Here is a 13,228-nt window from a genome sequence, read left to right as displayed (position 1 = left end):
GGCCTCTTTCGTAAAGAAGACTACCATAATTCTGTTAAATCTCTTTGAATGCTTACTTGGGTACGTCGGTTCAGGGCCGGACTGAGAAAAGAACTGACGAGGAACACAAAAGCAGGTTCTTCTACAAAAGGAGACGAATCAAGCGTTCGGGACAGCACTGTTCCCTCTGTGGCAGAAGCGTCTCCCCGGACCCACACCGCGGGTCCGGCGTCTGCCCCACGTCTCCCCTACGGACGGAGCGGAGCCCGAGGACCGGGCGGTAAGCCAGCGCAGCTCGCCCCTTTCAGAGGCAGCCCGGCCTCAAGCGCAGGCAGCGGGAAAAGCCCGGCCCCCCCCGCGCCGCCGTGCACCCCGAAAGCTGCCCCGCACCCCGCGGCGGGGAGGGCGGGCAGAGCCCGCCGGGGGAGGGCGGGAGGCGGCGGCGAGGCGGGGCGAGGCGGGAAGCGAGAGGGCGCCGGGCTCGGCCGCGGGGGGGGGGGAAGTTGCGAGAGCGGCCATGGCCACGGCGCCGGCGGGCCCCGATGCGGGCCGCGTCCCGTCGCCGCCCGACCTCCACGCCGTGCCCATGGTGGCGCTTAACTACGGCGTGCGGCGCCGCCTCGGCCTCTACCTCAACCCGCGGGCGGCGGCGGCCGCCGACTGGACGGCGCTGGCGGAGGAGCTGGGCTGCGAGTACCTGGAGATCCGGCGGCTGGAGGCGCGGCCCGACCCCACCGCCGCCCTGCTGGAGGACTGGCAGTGCCGCTGCCCCGGAGGCGCCACCGTCGGCCGCCTCCTCGACCTCCTGCGCCGCCTGGGCCGCCACGACGTCCTCCTCGACCTGGCCGACAGCGTGGGTGAGGCGCGGCGGCATCCCCACCCGCCCCTTCCCTTCCTTTCTTTCCCTTCCCTCAGGGCGGGGGGCCCGCCCGGCTCCCACCCGCGCCCCCGGCCCTGGAGGCGGCGAGCCCTTCCCGCCCTTGGCGTGAGGGAAGGCGAGGGCGCTGAGGGGACGGGGAGGCCGGAGCGGTCTCCCTCGGCCCTCAGGCGGCGAGGGCCTGCCGCGGCGCGGGGTGTCGGCAGGCCGCGCTCGTTAGGGGAAGCGGGGCCGAGCCTGCCCCTTCCCGTCCTGCGTGGGGCTGCTGTGGGCCGGGCCGGAGGGGCCCCGTCTTTCGCCAGGGCTGGGGGGTTCTCCCGCGGACGCTGCCTTGCGGCTCTTGCCGCCCTCTGCGACAGCAGGGCCCTGCCAGGCTCGGTGCTTCCTTGATGCCTGGGCGGGAGGGGATGCCCTTTGTGTCGGTCTTCGCTGCTGTGTCCAGGGGAGGTGATGTTAGGGAGGAATCCCACGCGAGGAGGAAAGCCCTTGCCAGACTGTGGGGTGACCTCCTCGGTGGTGGTGGTGTAGGAGCCTCACGTAGCTTCCCGGACAGAAGGGAGAAGCTGTATTTCTGTATTTCTGCCACTGTATTTCTGCTAACCGTAAACCCTGCAAAGCAATCTGGAGCCCCGTCTTATCCCACACCTTCAACAGTAAAGTTTCTGCTTGTCAAACCATGCTTTGGGCCAGGTCAGCCAGGAGACAGCTTGCACAGACACGGGACGGTGTGAAAATTATGATGCGTAGGTCTAGTGTGATAGGAAGATATTTGCAGGGAGAGATGATGGATGTGTGGAACTGGGTAGTGGAAGGGAAAAATAATTAACGGGATAATGGAAGGGAAAAAAATTGCCTTGCACACTGAAAAAAGTTGAGATAGGTCAGTGAGAAGTGTGGAGGTCCTGGTGCTGTTTTGATAACTTGTTCTTTGTAGACTCTTCGTATTTTTCACAATCACAGAAATTCAGAGGGAAGCTAGCTGACATTGGAAGGGGAAGTTCATTGCCAAAGGATCTGCAAAGCCAGAGACTCCGCTGAAGGCCTGTGCTGTATAATATAGCTTACCGGGTTAGTGATGAAGAAATAATGAATCTCATTGCCTGTTACTCATGGAGATAAGTGAAGACGTAGAAATTCATCTATGTAGAGAGCCTGACCAAGGAGCGATGGAGGACTTTCCCATACTCCTGCAGTTCTTCGTACTCAAGAATGCACTCTGAAGACTCAGTATTGGGAAAGACAAAAAAAAATCAGTGTGCTTCGTGATCCACTGATCAGAGGTTCATAACAAATAGCAGAAGCTTCCAGCTGTGCAAGAGAGCTGGGGCTTCTTGAAAACACTGGGCATCACCTAGGCTGCTTCTGGCCCTGAATTCAGGAGCTGGCCCGCTGGAAGGGAATGTGGTGGACGGTCTTTGTCAGAGCCTGGATAGACAACAGCAGAACGAGTGGGAGGAACCTGAGCTTCAGGAAAGTCACAAGTTTAGCCCGGTGGTAGGTCATGCTGATAAGAGGAGACGGATAAATTCTTGGAAGAAAGACCCACTGAGGGCTATTCAACACAAAAATATTGCCTCTGGCTCAGGAAGTTCCTTAACTGCAAATTCTCCAAAAGATAGATTATAAAAATAGATTGTAGATTATACTTAAAAAATAGATTATTTTAGGAAAATATCACTGTATGCTTATTTTATTCTTATGTTCTTCCCCAGGCATCTGGTTTTGACCACTGCTGAAGACAGGATGCTAAGAGTAGATGGACCCTCAGCCTGACCCAGCATGGCCATTCCTATCTTTTATTATTTTTGGCTGAGGATTGCAGCTAGACCCTGTGACCTGTTGCTAGCACTCCGAGCTCTTGCAGAAGTCAGAGGTGTTTACGCTTGTAAGAGGAAAGGAAATGGACAGTTGCATGCACTCTTAAGCATGGTATTTCCTGGTGCCAAGGGCATCTTTGTGTACGCCGTTAGGACTCCTGCACTGGGATTCAGCTCAGAACCTGAAAACGTCAGTATTGAGGTTTCTGCGGTCTGTGCTTTCATCATACGAGGTGCAGATCTGGGGCACGATTCGGCAGCCCACACAAAGGCATCTCAAGTCATCTGAGAGGCGTCAGGGTATCTCACACGGCCTCTACCTCCTGATGGACACGGGTCATTCGTAGGTCCAGTGTCATACCTGCCAGCCCATAACAGGTGTCTCGGACACTCTGGGGTCTCTCGAATGACACCTGATGCCCTTGTGTGGGCAAATGAGCCAAGCTCCTTCGGGACACAGCATCCCCGTTAAACACAACTCGTTGGTGCTGTGCAGCTCCAGAGGATATGTTTGGTTTGTGATTTCTCCTGCAGAACCAGTTCCCTGTCATCTCATCATGTGCTCCATTCCTGGCTATGCTTAGGATGCTAGAAATTGGTGTCTCCTGTGGCCTTGAGTAGTTCCACTTTTGGCTGCTCTGTACAGTGGGGCTGTATTTAGCAGCTCCCCTGTTGCACTGTCTGGAGTACAGATGCTTGCAGGATGCAGCTTTTCCATCCCAGCAGATCTGCCCTAAGTGTGATCTTTCTCAGCAGCCTACCTCGTTGTACAGTCATCTTTAGGGTTGTGAAGCTCTTTGCTTTGGTACGTTTGTGCTAACTCTTTCCCGCTGAAACTCGGTGATTTTTGTTTCCGCCTGACCCATTATAAAAGTGCTGCTTTCCTGCTTGACAGTTACTTTGTTTTCTTTCTCTTCTCATCGTGCTAATCATTTTGCACTTTAGGTTTCATGTTTTTATTCTTTCTTTCCAATACCTCAGGCTTTTGTTTGACCATTGGAGGAATGTAAAGCCTGCACTGTGTTTGTTAGGTGCTGGGTGAAGTGGGACAACTTAGCTTGGAGGAGTTTCTTGCTACTTCATTGCGTTGGTTTGCATCCTTTTTCTTTACAGGCCTGCAAAGTCATCTTTGACCCTCGTTCGCTCTCATGAACCTGTACAGTCCAGCACTGTTTCCATCTGGGGACTAATCCATGCCAAATTTGTGAATGTCTTTCATTCTTTCAGGTTCACTGGACCGATTGGCAGTTTCAGTGCGATAGGGCCCCCCAGTTTGCGCTTGTCATAAAACCATGAGGCTCCGGTGTTTTGTTTTGAAAGCTTTGCCCAGCTCTCAGGTTTATCCTGTAGGGATAAATGGGATCTGGGATTACAGCATGATGCCATCAAAACTCTGCACTAGGCTTGACTAGATGAATCAGGAGAACCCTGTATGTTAATGAGAATGTGTGTCAGCCTTGAGTGGTGTGGTGGTGAGCTCTGGGCATCAATCTAGAAAAACGCAGGTCAGGGCAGCATAGATGCCACTTTTTCAGGAGGGAGAGGCAAGGAGACAAGACATGGAGGAAATACACTTAAAATGAACATTTCTGTATTGAGCGGTAGTATTAGTATGCCTTTAAATAATTGCCTGTTCTTGCCTGTTTAGCAATATTCTGGATCATGAAGCTGGCTACGTAGGGGACCACAGCACATGCAAGGTGGTGCCTGCATGCTAGTCCTTCCTGAGGAACTTCTGAACTTCTGTTGGCCAATTCAGAGTGGCTTTAGTCATGATTTCAAAGGCACTGACTTACCTGACATGAAATGGGCACGCCTCATGGCAACAGGCAGCTGGCAGAGAGGTGGGACCCGAGTCTGTGCTGCAGTGAGGAAGGACCTGAAATCTGAACTTTCTGGCTGGTCAAGAATGTGGCTGATTCTTCTCTCCGCTGCAGGACTAGGGAGGAACGGGGAGGAGAGAGGTAGATGGGGAACGCCTCAGCTTCATGAAAAGCTTTAATCAGATCTGACACTTTGTTAGATTGGGGATAATCCAGTCACCAGATGCAAAACTATGAGGTGGAAGCCGAGGATGGGGCTTCAGGGGCTTCCTGCAGACCCGCTAGTTACCGACTAGGGCTGTGTCACAGCAGTGCTTACTGGGCTCCCACCCGCATCCTGCACTTCAGGAGATCCTTTGCTACAGCTGTTGTACCAGCGATCTCTGTAGCTGTGCTAGCCTAACCCTCTGAGTGATCGCTGCTTTCCTGATTGATACTTGATGGGGTTTTTTTTAAATCTTAAGTAAAGGAGAACGCTCTAGGGGGTTTCATCTTTTTGTTAATTCCCCATTTCAAATCTCCTTTTACTTTCAAGTTCTTCTGTAACTGCATATTGCAGAGTGGCAGAGGCTGCAGCGTTTTTTGTCACTTCTACAAAGACTTTACATTTAGATTTATCATTCATTTTTAAATAAAATCTGTTCATAATAGATCTGTGTCCGTCACTGCCCTGTTTGGGAGGTTCACAGCAGTGAATGTGACAGGCCTGCTTGCCCTTCAGTTATCCCGGAGGGGAGGCACACCCCTACTCTACCTGAGATAAAGAGGATCTCCACTAGCTGTTGCACAATATAAAGCCTGTTTCAGGGGCTCACTAGAATTTTATGTGGTGCTCCTGTATGTGGTGACTGTATGTACTCATTGTAACCCACAGTTCTGTCTGACAAAGGCTGGTGTGTGTCTACATTTATTAGTAGAAGACAATATGGAGACTTCTAATTGAGAATCCCCCCTCAATTATTTGATGGTTTTAAATACTCCAAAGTGCATAACAATGAGAGCAGACAGTAGAGTTGGGACCTGTTACACACATGATGCATGCTGTTTAAAGGGTACTGGGATATACTAGAACTAAGGGTAATAGGAGGAGATTGGTTTAAAATGAATAAAAGAAGGTACTTCTTTAAACAGCAAGAGTGAGCTTCAGGAATTAATTGCTAGAGGAGGTGGTTGAGACAGCATCGAGAGGTTCAGGAAGGGGTGAGAGAAATTCTAGGTACCAAAAAAACCAGACGGGTTTTCCATCTGATATCGTTGATCTATGAAATAGCTATTCCTGTTTTAAAGAACTCTGGCAGTGTAAAACCACCATCACAGGAGGCTCTTGCATTGGTTGTGTGTTTTTGCAGAGGAAGACTGTAAGAAATACTTACAAAGGAAGCAGGAGCAGGCCGACCAGCCACTTCAAGTGCCAGCAGTGGACAGCAGCGTGCCAAAGACATCAGAACTGATGGGCATCACCACCAGGGATGATCCGTACGGTAAGTGCCTGTGATTACATTGCTGCCTGATACCTTATGTTGGAATTGCCTTCAACTGCAGCAGATCCCCATGAGAAGTAAAGAAAACCTGTTTGCTTTCATTACTCCCTGTGACTTTTCGTAGCCTAGGCCGGAATGCTTTAGCACTTTCATTTTTCCTGCTCCCTAGGGCAGAGAGGAAAAGCAACCCTGGGGAACGCCGTACCCAGAAACAGGCTGGCGCAGAGCCCACTGGACGCGCGTGGGAGGAGACTTCCCAGAAATGTGTCCCTTAGCACAGCCTGGCACAGAGCAACAGCTGCTGAAAGCACAGTGGGTTGGAGTAAAGGGGGAAGGATGTCAAAGCCGATTGCCTCGGCTACGCTGCCCTGCCTTCAGCAGATTTAACCATCTTGAATAAAAAGGAAGCAGGGTTTGAAGTACGGCTGGGTGTGAAGTGGGGGGAGAGAGGAAACACAGTTCTCTGTGTGTGTGCTTGCTGGGCTGCACGTGCAGCTCTGTGTGTGCAGCCATGTGCGTGTCCAACTGCGTGCTGGGCTCTGTGTGCAGTCTTCTGTGTTTCTAGCTGCGTGCCGGGCTGCGCACACAGCTGTATGTGTGCATGCTGGGCTGTGTGCGCAGCTGTGGGCTGAGGAAGCGGACATCCTACAAGGTTCTGTGACAGATGGAGCAGCAGCCAAGGCTGAATGGAGGTCTGTCAGCTCACCTCTTTGTATGCTCCCCTGGCTAGTCCAACTTTGGGTGGCCACCTTTGCTGTACGTGGGGGCATCATTAACCCTCCCCAAATGTCCACAGACCAATACGCTGGTGTTTTTACGTGGCAGCTTTGCCTGATGTGACCCCCAAGTTAGTGCGTGCCCCTAAAGCAGTACCCTCAGTTTGATTGACCTGGCAGACAGTTACCCTTCTGCTTGACTGGATGCTTCTTGAGCTGGATCTGCCTGCCGGGTTCCTACTGTTCCCAGCAGCTTTTAGAGCCTGACCTATTTTTTCACCGCGGTAGGCTTTAACTGGCATAAAAACTTGAAAATATATGTAGTGACATTGATACGGGAAAAAAAATAACACAGTGGGAAACTATCCAGCAGTATTAAGGCACTTAATTACGAGGGACATTGCCCTTAAAATAGAGTACTTTAATATTTGGGTAAGTGCTAAATAAACAAGAGCTGCTAGCCATTAACATCTTTGGAAAACAGGGCCATTTACTTAGGATATGACTTCAGGTACCCAAGTTTGATATCTTAGCCATAAAAATTGCCCTTTCCTAATTTCAAGGCCTACCTCATAGCTCGGTAGACAGTGGATGCCAGGACATTGCTAGATGAAGGGCCTGTAGGAAGGTTTTGGTTGGGAGTTTGTATCTCTGTGACCTAAACTAGAGAACTAGTTGCCAGAGCCACGGGGATATTTTAGATGCATAGGTCCCAGTGAAATCCCGGAGCACTGGGGCTCTGAGCTGTGTCCTCTGGGGTACTCTGCTCCCTCTGGCTCTTCCCAGACTCTGTCTCGCCCCCTTCCCTGGGGCTGGATGTTATTGCCTCTGCAGATTTTGCATGTCTGCATCTCGGCTACACTTCCCTAACCACTGCCAGCAAATGTGGGTTTATGCGAATAGCCTGGCCTGTGAACCAAAGCGGTCAAGGCACAGACGTGTGTTACCTCCTGCCAGCCCTATGATGGACAGGAGTCTGGGCTGAAGGGTAACTAGGCCGGTAAAATGTTAAATTACCTTTGCAAGTTCGGCCAGAGCTTGTCTGTCAAAGCTCCGAGTCAAACTCTGTGGGAGTTAGTGAAAGTTCACTACAGGAGTTAACTTCATTTATAGTAGAAGATGACAACTAAATTTTTAATGGTTTCAGGGAATGGAACAGAGATGTTTGATGCCTTCATCTGCTACTGTCAGAAAGACCTTCAGTTTGTCCAGGAGATGATCAGGGAGCTGGAACAAACAGAGTTCAAACTGAAGCTCTGTGTATTTGATCGGGATGTCTTGCCAGGAACGTGTGTGTGGTCCATCAGCGGAGAACTTATAGAAAGGAGGTAAGTGAACCATGGCTGTTTGGGACAGCTGAGTGTAATGGAACATTCCGTTCATTTTACCATGATATCTGCAGTGTGGTGCCAGTGAAGCAGTAAAAATCCACAAGGATGTCTTTATGGGGTTTGTTTTACACTCTTTGCTCAAGAAGGAAGACTCAAGCATTCCCAAACATGTTGCTTCATTGTGTTCACAAGGCAGATGCCACTGTAGTGAAGCTGCTTACGTTTGATCGCTTTTCTTTGGCTGGAATATTGTGCAGTCACATCCTTGGAGGTGATCTGGAAATGAATACAGCTCCAGGCTGAGTTAGCTCCACCCCACAGTGTGGAGTTTGAGGGGACAGCACTGGTGTTGGCTCTGGCGTTGACTTCAAGGATCCTTCAGGCCTATGTGGGACTCGGGCATGGTGGGAGCTGTGGGAGACAAAAGCAACTCCCCAGACAGGGAGTGAAAAATCCCAGGGCAGGTGTTTGGGTTTTAAACATCAGCCTTTCAGAGGGAGGTAGCTTGGCCTTAACAGAGACCCTCATAGGGCCTCACTGTCCTGGCTGTGGTACAGCGTAGCCTTCCATAAAGAGCCTAACATGTAGTTTACAACCAGGCACCTCAAATGAATGTAAGCAATAAATTGGACAATAAAGCTCAAATTTATGAAACCAGGTGAATTCACAGTAATATGCGTACAATAAAGCTCTGTCCAGTTAGTCCTAATATTAAAAAGTACCAGTTATGCTCAGTCAATAAAGGCAGCATGTAAGCAGATAATTAAGATGGCATTGTTTGTAATATATAGACAGAGGATCAAATAAAGATTGCACAGACAATCTGGATTTCGCTATTTCCTAATTTTTTGGTATATGAGTGTGTATCTGTAATCAGGTTTTTGTGTGCAACGTAGCTACCTGTCTGTCAGTAGTCCTTGCTCTCTAGTTAATTCCTGCTGGAACAAAACTGGCAGGTTCATTTCTCCACTGGAGCAATTCAGAGGAATACAGACTTCTACCAGTGAGAAGGAGAAGCATCTCTGGTGACGTTTTATTTCTTTCTTCCCTGACTGCTTCATCTTCAGGTGTCGGAGGATGGTGGTCGTCATTTCAGATGATTACCTGGAAAGCGATGAATGTGATTTTCAGACCAAATTTGCTCTTAGTCTTTCTCCAGGTAAGATCTCACAAATATCCCATCTAAAATTGCATATCAACATTCCAATTTTTATTTCAGTAACATCTCCAGCTGAGATCAGTGCTGTGCTATTGGGCACTGCACAAATGCAGAATGAAGGGTAGTCTCAGATGTGTTTAAACAGATTAGGTAAATACTGGTGAGGAAGGTGAAAATAACTGATAGTTACAGAACTGGTAACTTGGTCTCAGACCTGGGTTCTCAACACTGACCTATGTTTCACGTGTGTTAAAGTCCACCCAGGCACAGGGCTTGCCCTGGGTGTAATGCCCTTCACTAGGCAAACAGAGATTTATCGCTGTTAGAAGCAGCCATTAAAACTAACGGTGGCTTTATAATTTTGTTGTGCAGGCAGGGACCTGAACTTGGTTCCTTGCCCTGCCGTTGACCTTCTGCATGACCGAGAGCGAGAAGCTTAGCTGTCTATGCTTCAGTGCTCCAGCTGTCAAGTGGGCTAACTGCCTGCTTCAGAGACATTGTAGCTGCATGTCAGGCTTGTGAAGTGCTTCAAGATCCATACGGGAAATATGCCATAAAGAGAAAAGTATTATAATAAATTCAGGGTGTGAGTAGAGGCTGGGAATAGGGTAGCAGGTAATGAACATGCAGCTTTTTGCAGAGATCCTTGAGTATTGTGGATAGGTAAACAAAATATGGAGTGAATGTTCACCTTGGATTGGAAAAAATCTGTTACATATTTTGTTCTGAATTGAAAAGCCATCAATTTACTTCTGTCAAGTCTGTTCAGACTGCTTTTCTCTAACTACTAGTTATCCTGCACTTGTGTATGTTGCTGGGGAGTAAGGGCAGCACAGCCTAATAGTATGGAGGATGTGCAATATCAATAGGAGTGTCTGCATGTAAAGTCTCTTTTCTAGATGAGGTATCCGACTTGGTATTATAAATGACTTGCCAGAGGTTAAACTGGAAGCCAGTGGCAGAGCTAGGAATTACCTCCATCTTCCGTGACACAATAATTTCATATGATGGCTGTTAATCCACTGAACACCCCTAGCATGTTGTATCAGCCCCTAATCATCAACACTTGCAGCAAAGTCCTTTTAGTTCTTCACCAGTTATTTGTTGGCATCATACCTTTCATTAGAACAACAGGAAAAGAAATGTCCATCTGTATGTAATAACCTGAGCTCTACCATTGAAAACATGCATGTAAGTACAGGCTTCCAGAAATCACACAGGTACTTGTTTGCGTGGGGTAACTAACGCACAGAAAGTTTGGTGGCAAGTTCTGGGAGCTCCACGGATTGCTTAAGCATCTGCTGCAGTTACAAAATCTTGGGTTATTTACCTCATCCAGGTCTCAGCGTCATCACTTGCACTGGGCAGCACAGTTTAGCTGGTAGCAGGTGTCCCTGTGGAGAATTATAAGAGGAGAGGTTCCTCTTTAGAAGAGCTGCTCCTTCAAGCAGTAGCAATCATAGGGAGAGTCGTCTCATGTTGTGCATGCCTCAGTCACATTAGCAGAGTGATTCCTTGCAGCCCCTTGTTGGGTAACATCTGCAGCCTATCAGTACATCAGGGTTGGAAGAAAAAGAAATGGAGATAACCCAGTAAAGCTGACCATCTAGAAGCAACTTAGTCTCTGAATTTTGTCTTCACACACACCTGGAAGTAGTTAGGACTATATAATCCTGTTTGCGTTCCACAAGAAACTGTGCTCTGTTGTTTTATATCTGCAGTTCGTTAGGCCTTTATCACTCCCAGTTGGGATCAGCACAGGCTGCCCTACGCATGCTAGGTGGGGCCCTGCTATGTATTTAAGAGAAATGTTCTTAGCAGAGGGCTTGGGATTCAGAAACTTGCTCTCCAGGGTAAGAGCTAGTTGCATTATAATGAGATGACACAAAATCAGGAGTAAACCTGCATCTTGTGATGTGTGTGCTGCTGTGGGGAGAAAATGGATACAGGATCTGACTGTGGCTCTGTGTAATCCTCTGCCTGTGTGACTTGTCTTTCAGGTGCCCGTCTCAAACGGCTGATTCCAGTCAAGTGCAAAACCATGAAGAATGAGTTTCCAAGTATCTTACGGTTCATTACAATTTGTGATTACACCAATCCTTGCACCAAAAAATGGTTCTGGACGAGACTGGCAAAATCCCTCATGCTGCCGTGATGCAAAGTCATGAGAGCTAGGTGCTCTTTTGTCATCTGTCCTGGCTGTGCCTTCGGACCATGTTGTCGTTCACGCAGGGTCTTTTACCACTTCAGAACCTGGATCCTTGCAGTCCATGTTTGGAGCCTGCGACTGGGAGCAAAGAATTTTCTCTAGCACTTTTTTATAACTCAGAAGGAGAAATAAAGAAACTGTGTGGGTTTTCCTGTTCAAGTCAGTGAGCAACAGCTTCTAGCATTTTGTGTAGTAAGCATTCTCACTGAAAATATGGCAAATAGACATTTGAAGGTGGAGTGTCTAATACAAGAACGCTCAATTGTAAGCATTTAATAAGACCTTAGAGCCTCAAACTGCAGGCGTTCTTAATCTTAAATATTTCCTATTATTTTAAAAGCTGTTCAGTGGCTATAGTAATATCTAGGGTTGGTGTTTCTTTAAAACCCCAGTGAAATCCCGTGGCTGCCTGGTGATCTGCAGGAACTGAGGTTTCAGACTGTGTTTCCTGCTTTGTGAACAGCCAGTGCCATGAGAATGACGGATTTTGGCAGCCCTGACCGGGGGGCCCAGCCTGCCCTGCCAGGGACGATGTCCCCTGCCCTGCGCTGCAGCCCCGCTGTTGGGCAGCACGGGGGAACGCATGTGGGCTCTCCCTGGCCCATGCTTGTTCTGAGGGTAGACAGTCTCCTTCAGTCCTTCTTTTGAGAAAAGCAAAAGCATATTTTAATTGTTAAAGCACTGCTAAGAAATGAATGGTTCTCCTGTTATTCGTAGCAATATCTACAAAATTAGAGCAATTAACCATGTAATTATGACTAATGCAGAATTGCTGAGCTTGGTTTATTCTCTGGGGATGTTTTCCTCCTTGAGTTATATCACAATATTCCTGTCCCGTGTTCATTTACAGGGCAGATCCCTTGTCACTAGCGTTTTCTGAGGCAGTCCCTCAGGTTTGCTTTAAGTGGTTATTTTTTGCTCGTTGAAAGCAGGAGGTGTAAGGAAAGACACACTCTTGTACCATGTTTGTCATGTCTGTCTCTGTTCAGGTCATATTTGATTAAGCAACGTTACACCAGCATTTTACATTCCCAGATTTTATTAAATGTTTGCAATAGAGCTTTCCTTTTATAGAAATTCAGTCTTACAATATATATTTTTAGTGAAAGTCCTTACTACAGGAAGTGCAGGCTGCTGTTGCTCATTGACTTGACCAGGAACAGGGCTGTGCACCTAAGTGGGTCCAGATCTTAAATTGTTTCACCTTTAAGAGCCTTCCAACATACCAGCTTTTGGGATGCCTCAAAGGTACAGCGATAAATGCTGAGTAGCGTATTAAATGGTCACTTGAGCTGTTTAAAATATAAAGGCTAATGTTACATTAATAGGAAAGAGCATATTTTAGTTAACCGCCACAATAATTACTGTATTTCTCTGACTAAGGCTAGGAGCAACGTTGCTATTGCTCTGCTTGTTAGATTTAGCCTTGAATCCTGCAGAGTGACTAGTGGATCTCATCAGTTCTCAGTGCTCAGGGGTGGGGGGCAAGAGTTCTGCCCAAAGTAGTGTTTTAAAGTGACCTGCTGGTGTATTAAACAGATTTACAGTAAATATTTACTTTCTAAATTGGGAAGAGAGGGATCTTGCTTATGTATCTGCAGTTGCTTGGACTCTGCCACTTTGTTCATGACTTCAGCCACTGACTCATGTTGATTTCACTGCTTAATGTTTTACTAGTTTACATTTCTAAGGTTGCATCTGGATGTGATTTTTTTTTTTTTTTTTTTTTTTTTTTTTTATATTTAGGATTTGTTTTAAAGCATTACCAGGGCTGAGGTGCAGAGAGAAATGGGTGCTCCTGCCTTTCCCTCACCCACCCTGTCAATGAACGGTCCC

General features: G+C 48.1%; 1 protein-coding gene across 2 annotated transcripts; it reads left to right on the top strand.

Annotated features, from left to right (window-relative positions):
- Window positions 1-454: 454 nt before the first annotated feature.
- MYD88 (MYD88 innate immune signal transduction adaptor) lies at window positions 455-13,089 on the top strand. Of its 2 annotated transcripts, none has more exons than XM_030009278.2 (5): window positions 455-836; window positions 5,846-5,977; window positions 7,841-8,021; window positions 9,092-9,183; window positions 11,184-13,089. In XM_030009278.2, the coding sequence occupies exons 1-5, from the start codon at window positions 497-499 to the stop codon at window positions 11,336-11,338; spliced, it is 900 nt and encodes a 299-aa protein (XP_029865138.1). In that variant the 5' UTR covers window positions 455-496; the 3' UTR covers window positions 11,339-13,089. The 2 variants fall into 2 exon arrangements, with proteins under 2 accessions (XP_029865138.1, XP_029865139.1); XM_030009279.2 differs by lacking the exon at window positions 455-836 and adding an exon at window positions 1,154-1,546.
- Window positions 13,090-13,228: the final 139 nt, after the last annotated feature.

Source organism: Aquila chrysaetos, chromosome 3 (assembly GCF_900496995.4).
Source record: "Aquila chrysaetos chrysaetos chromosome 3, bAquChr1.4, whole genome shotgun sequence".
Taxonomy (NCBI): Eukaryota; Metazoa; Chordata; class Aves; order Accipitriformes; family Accipitridae; genus Aquila; species Aquila chrysaetos.
This window is presented reverse-complemented; position numbering and strand designations above follow the sequence as displayed.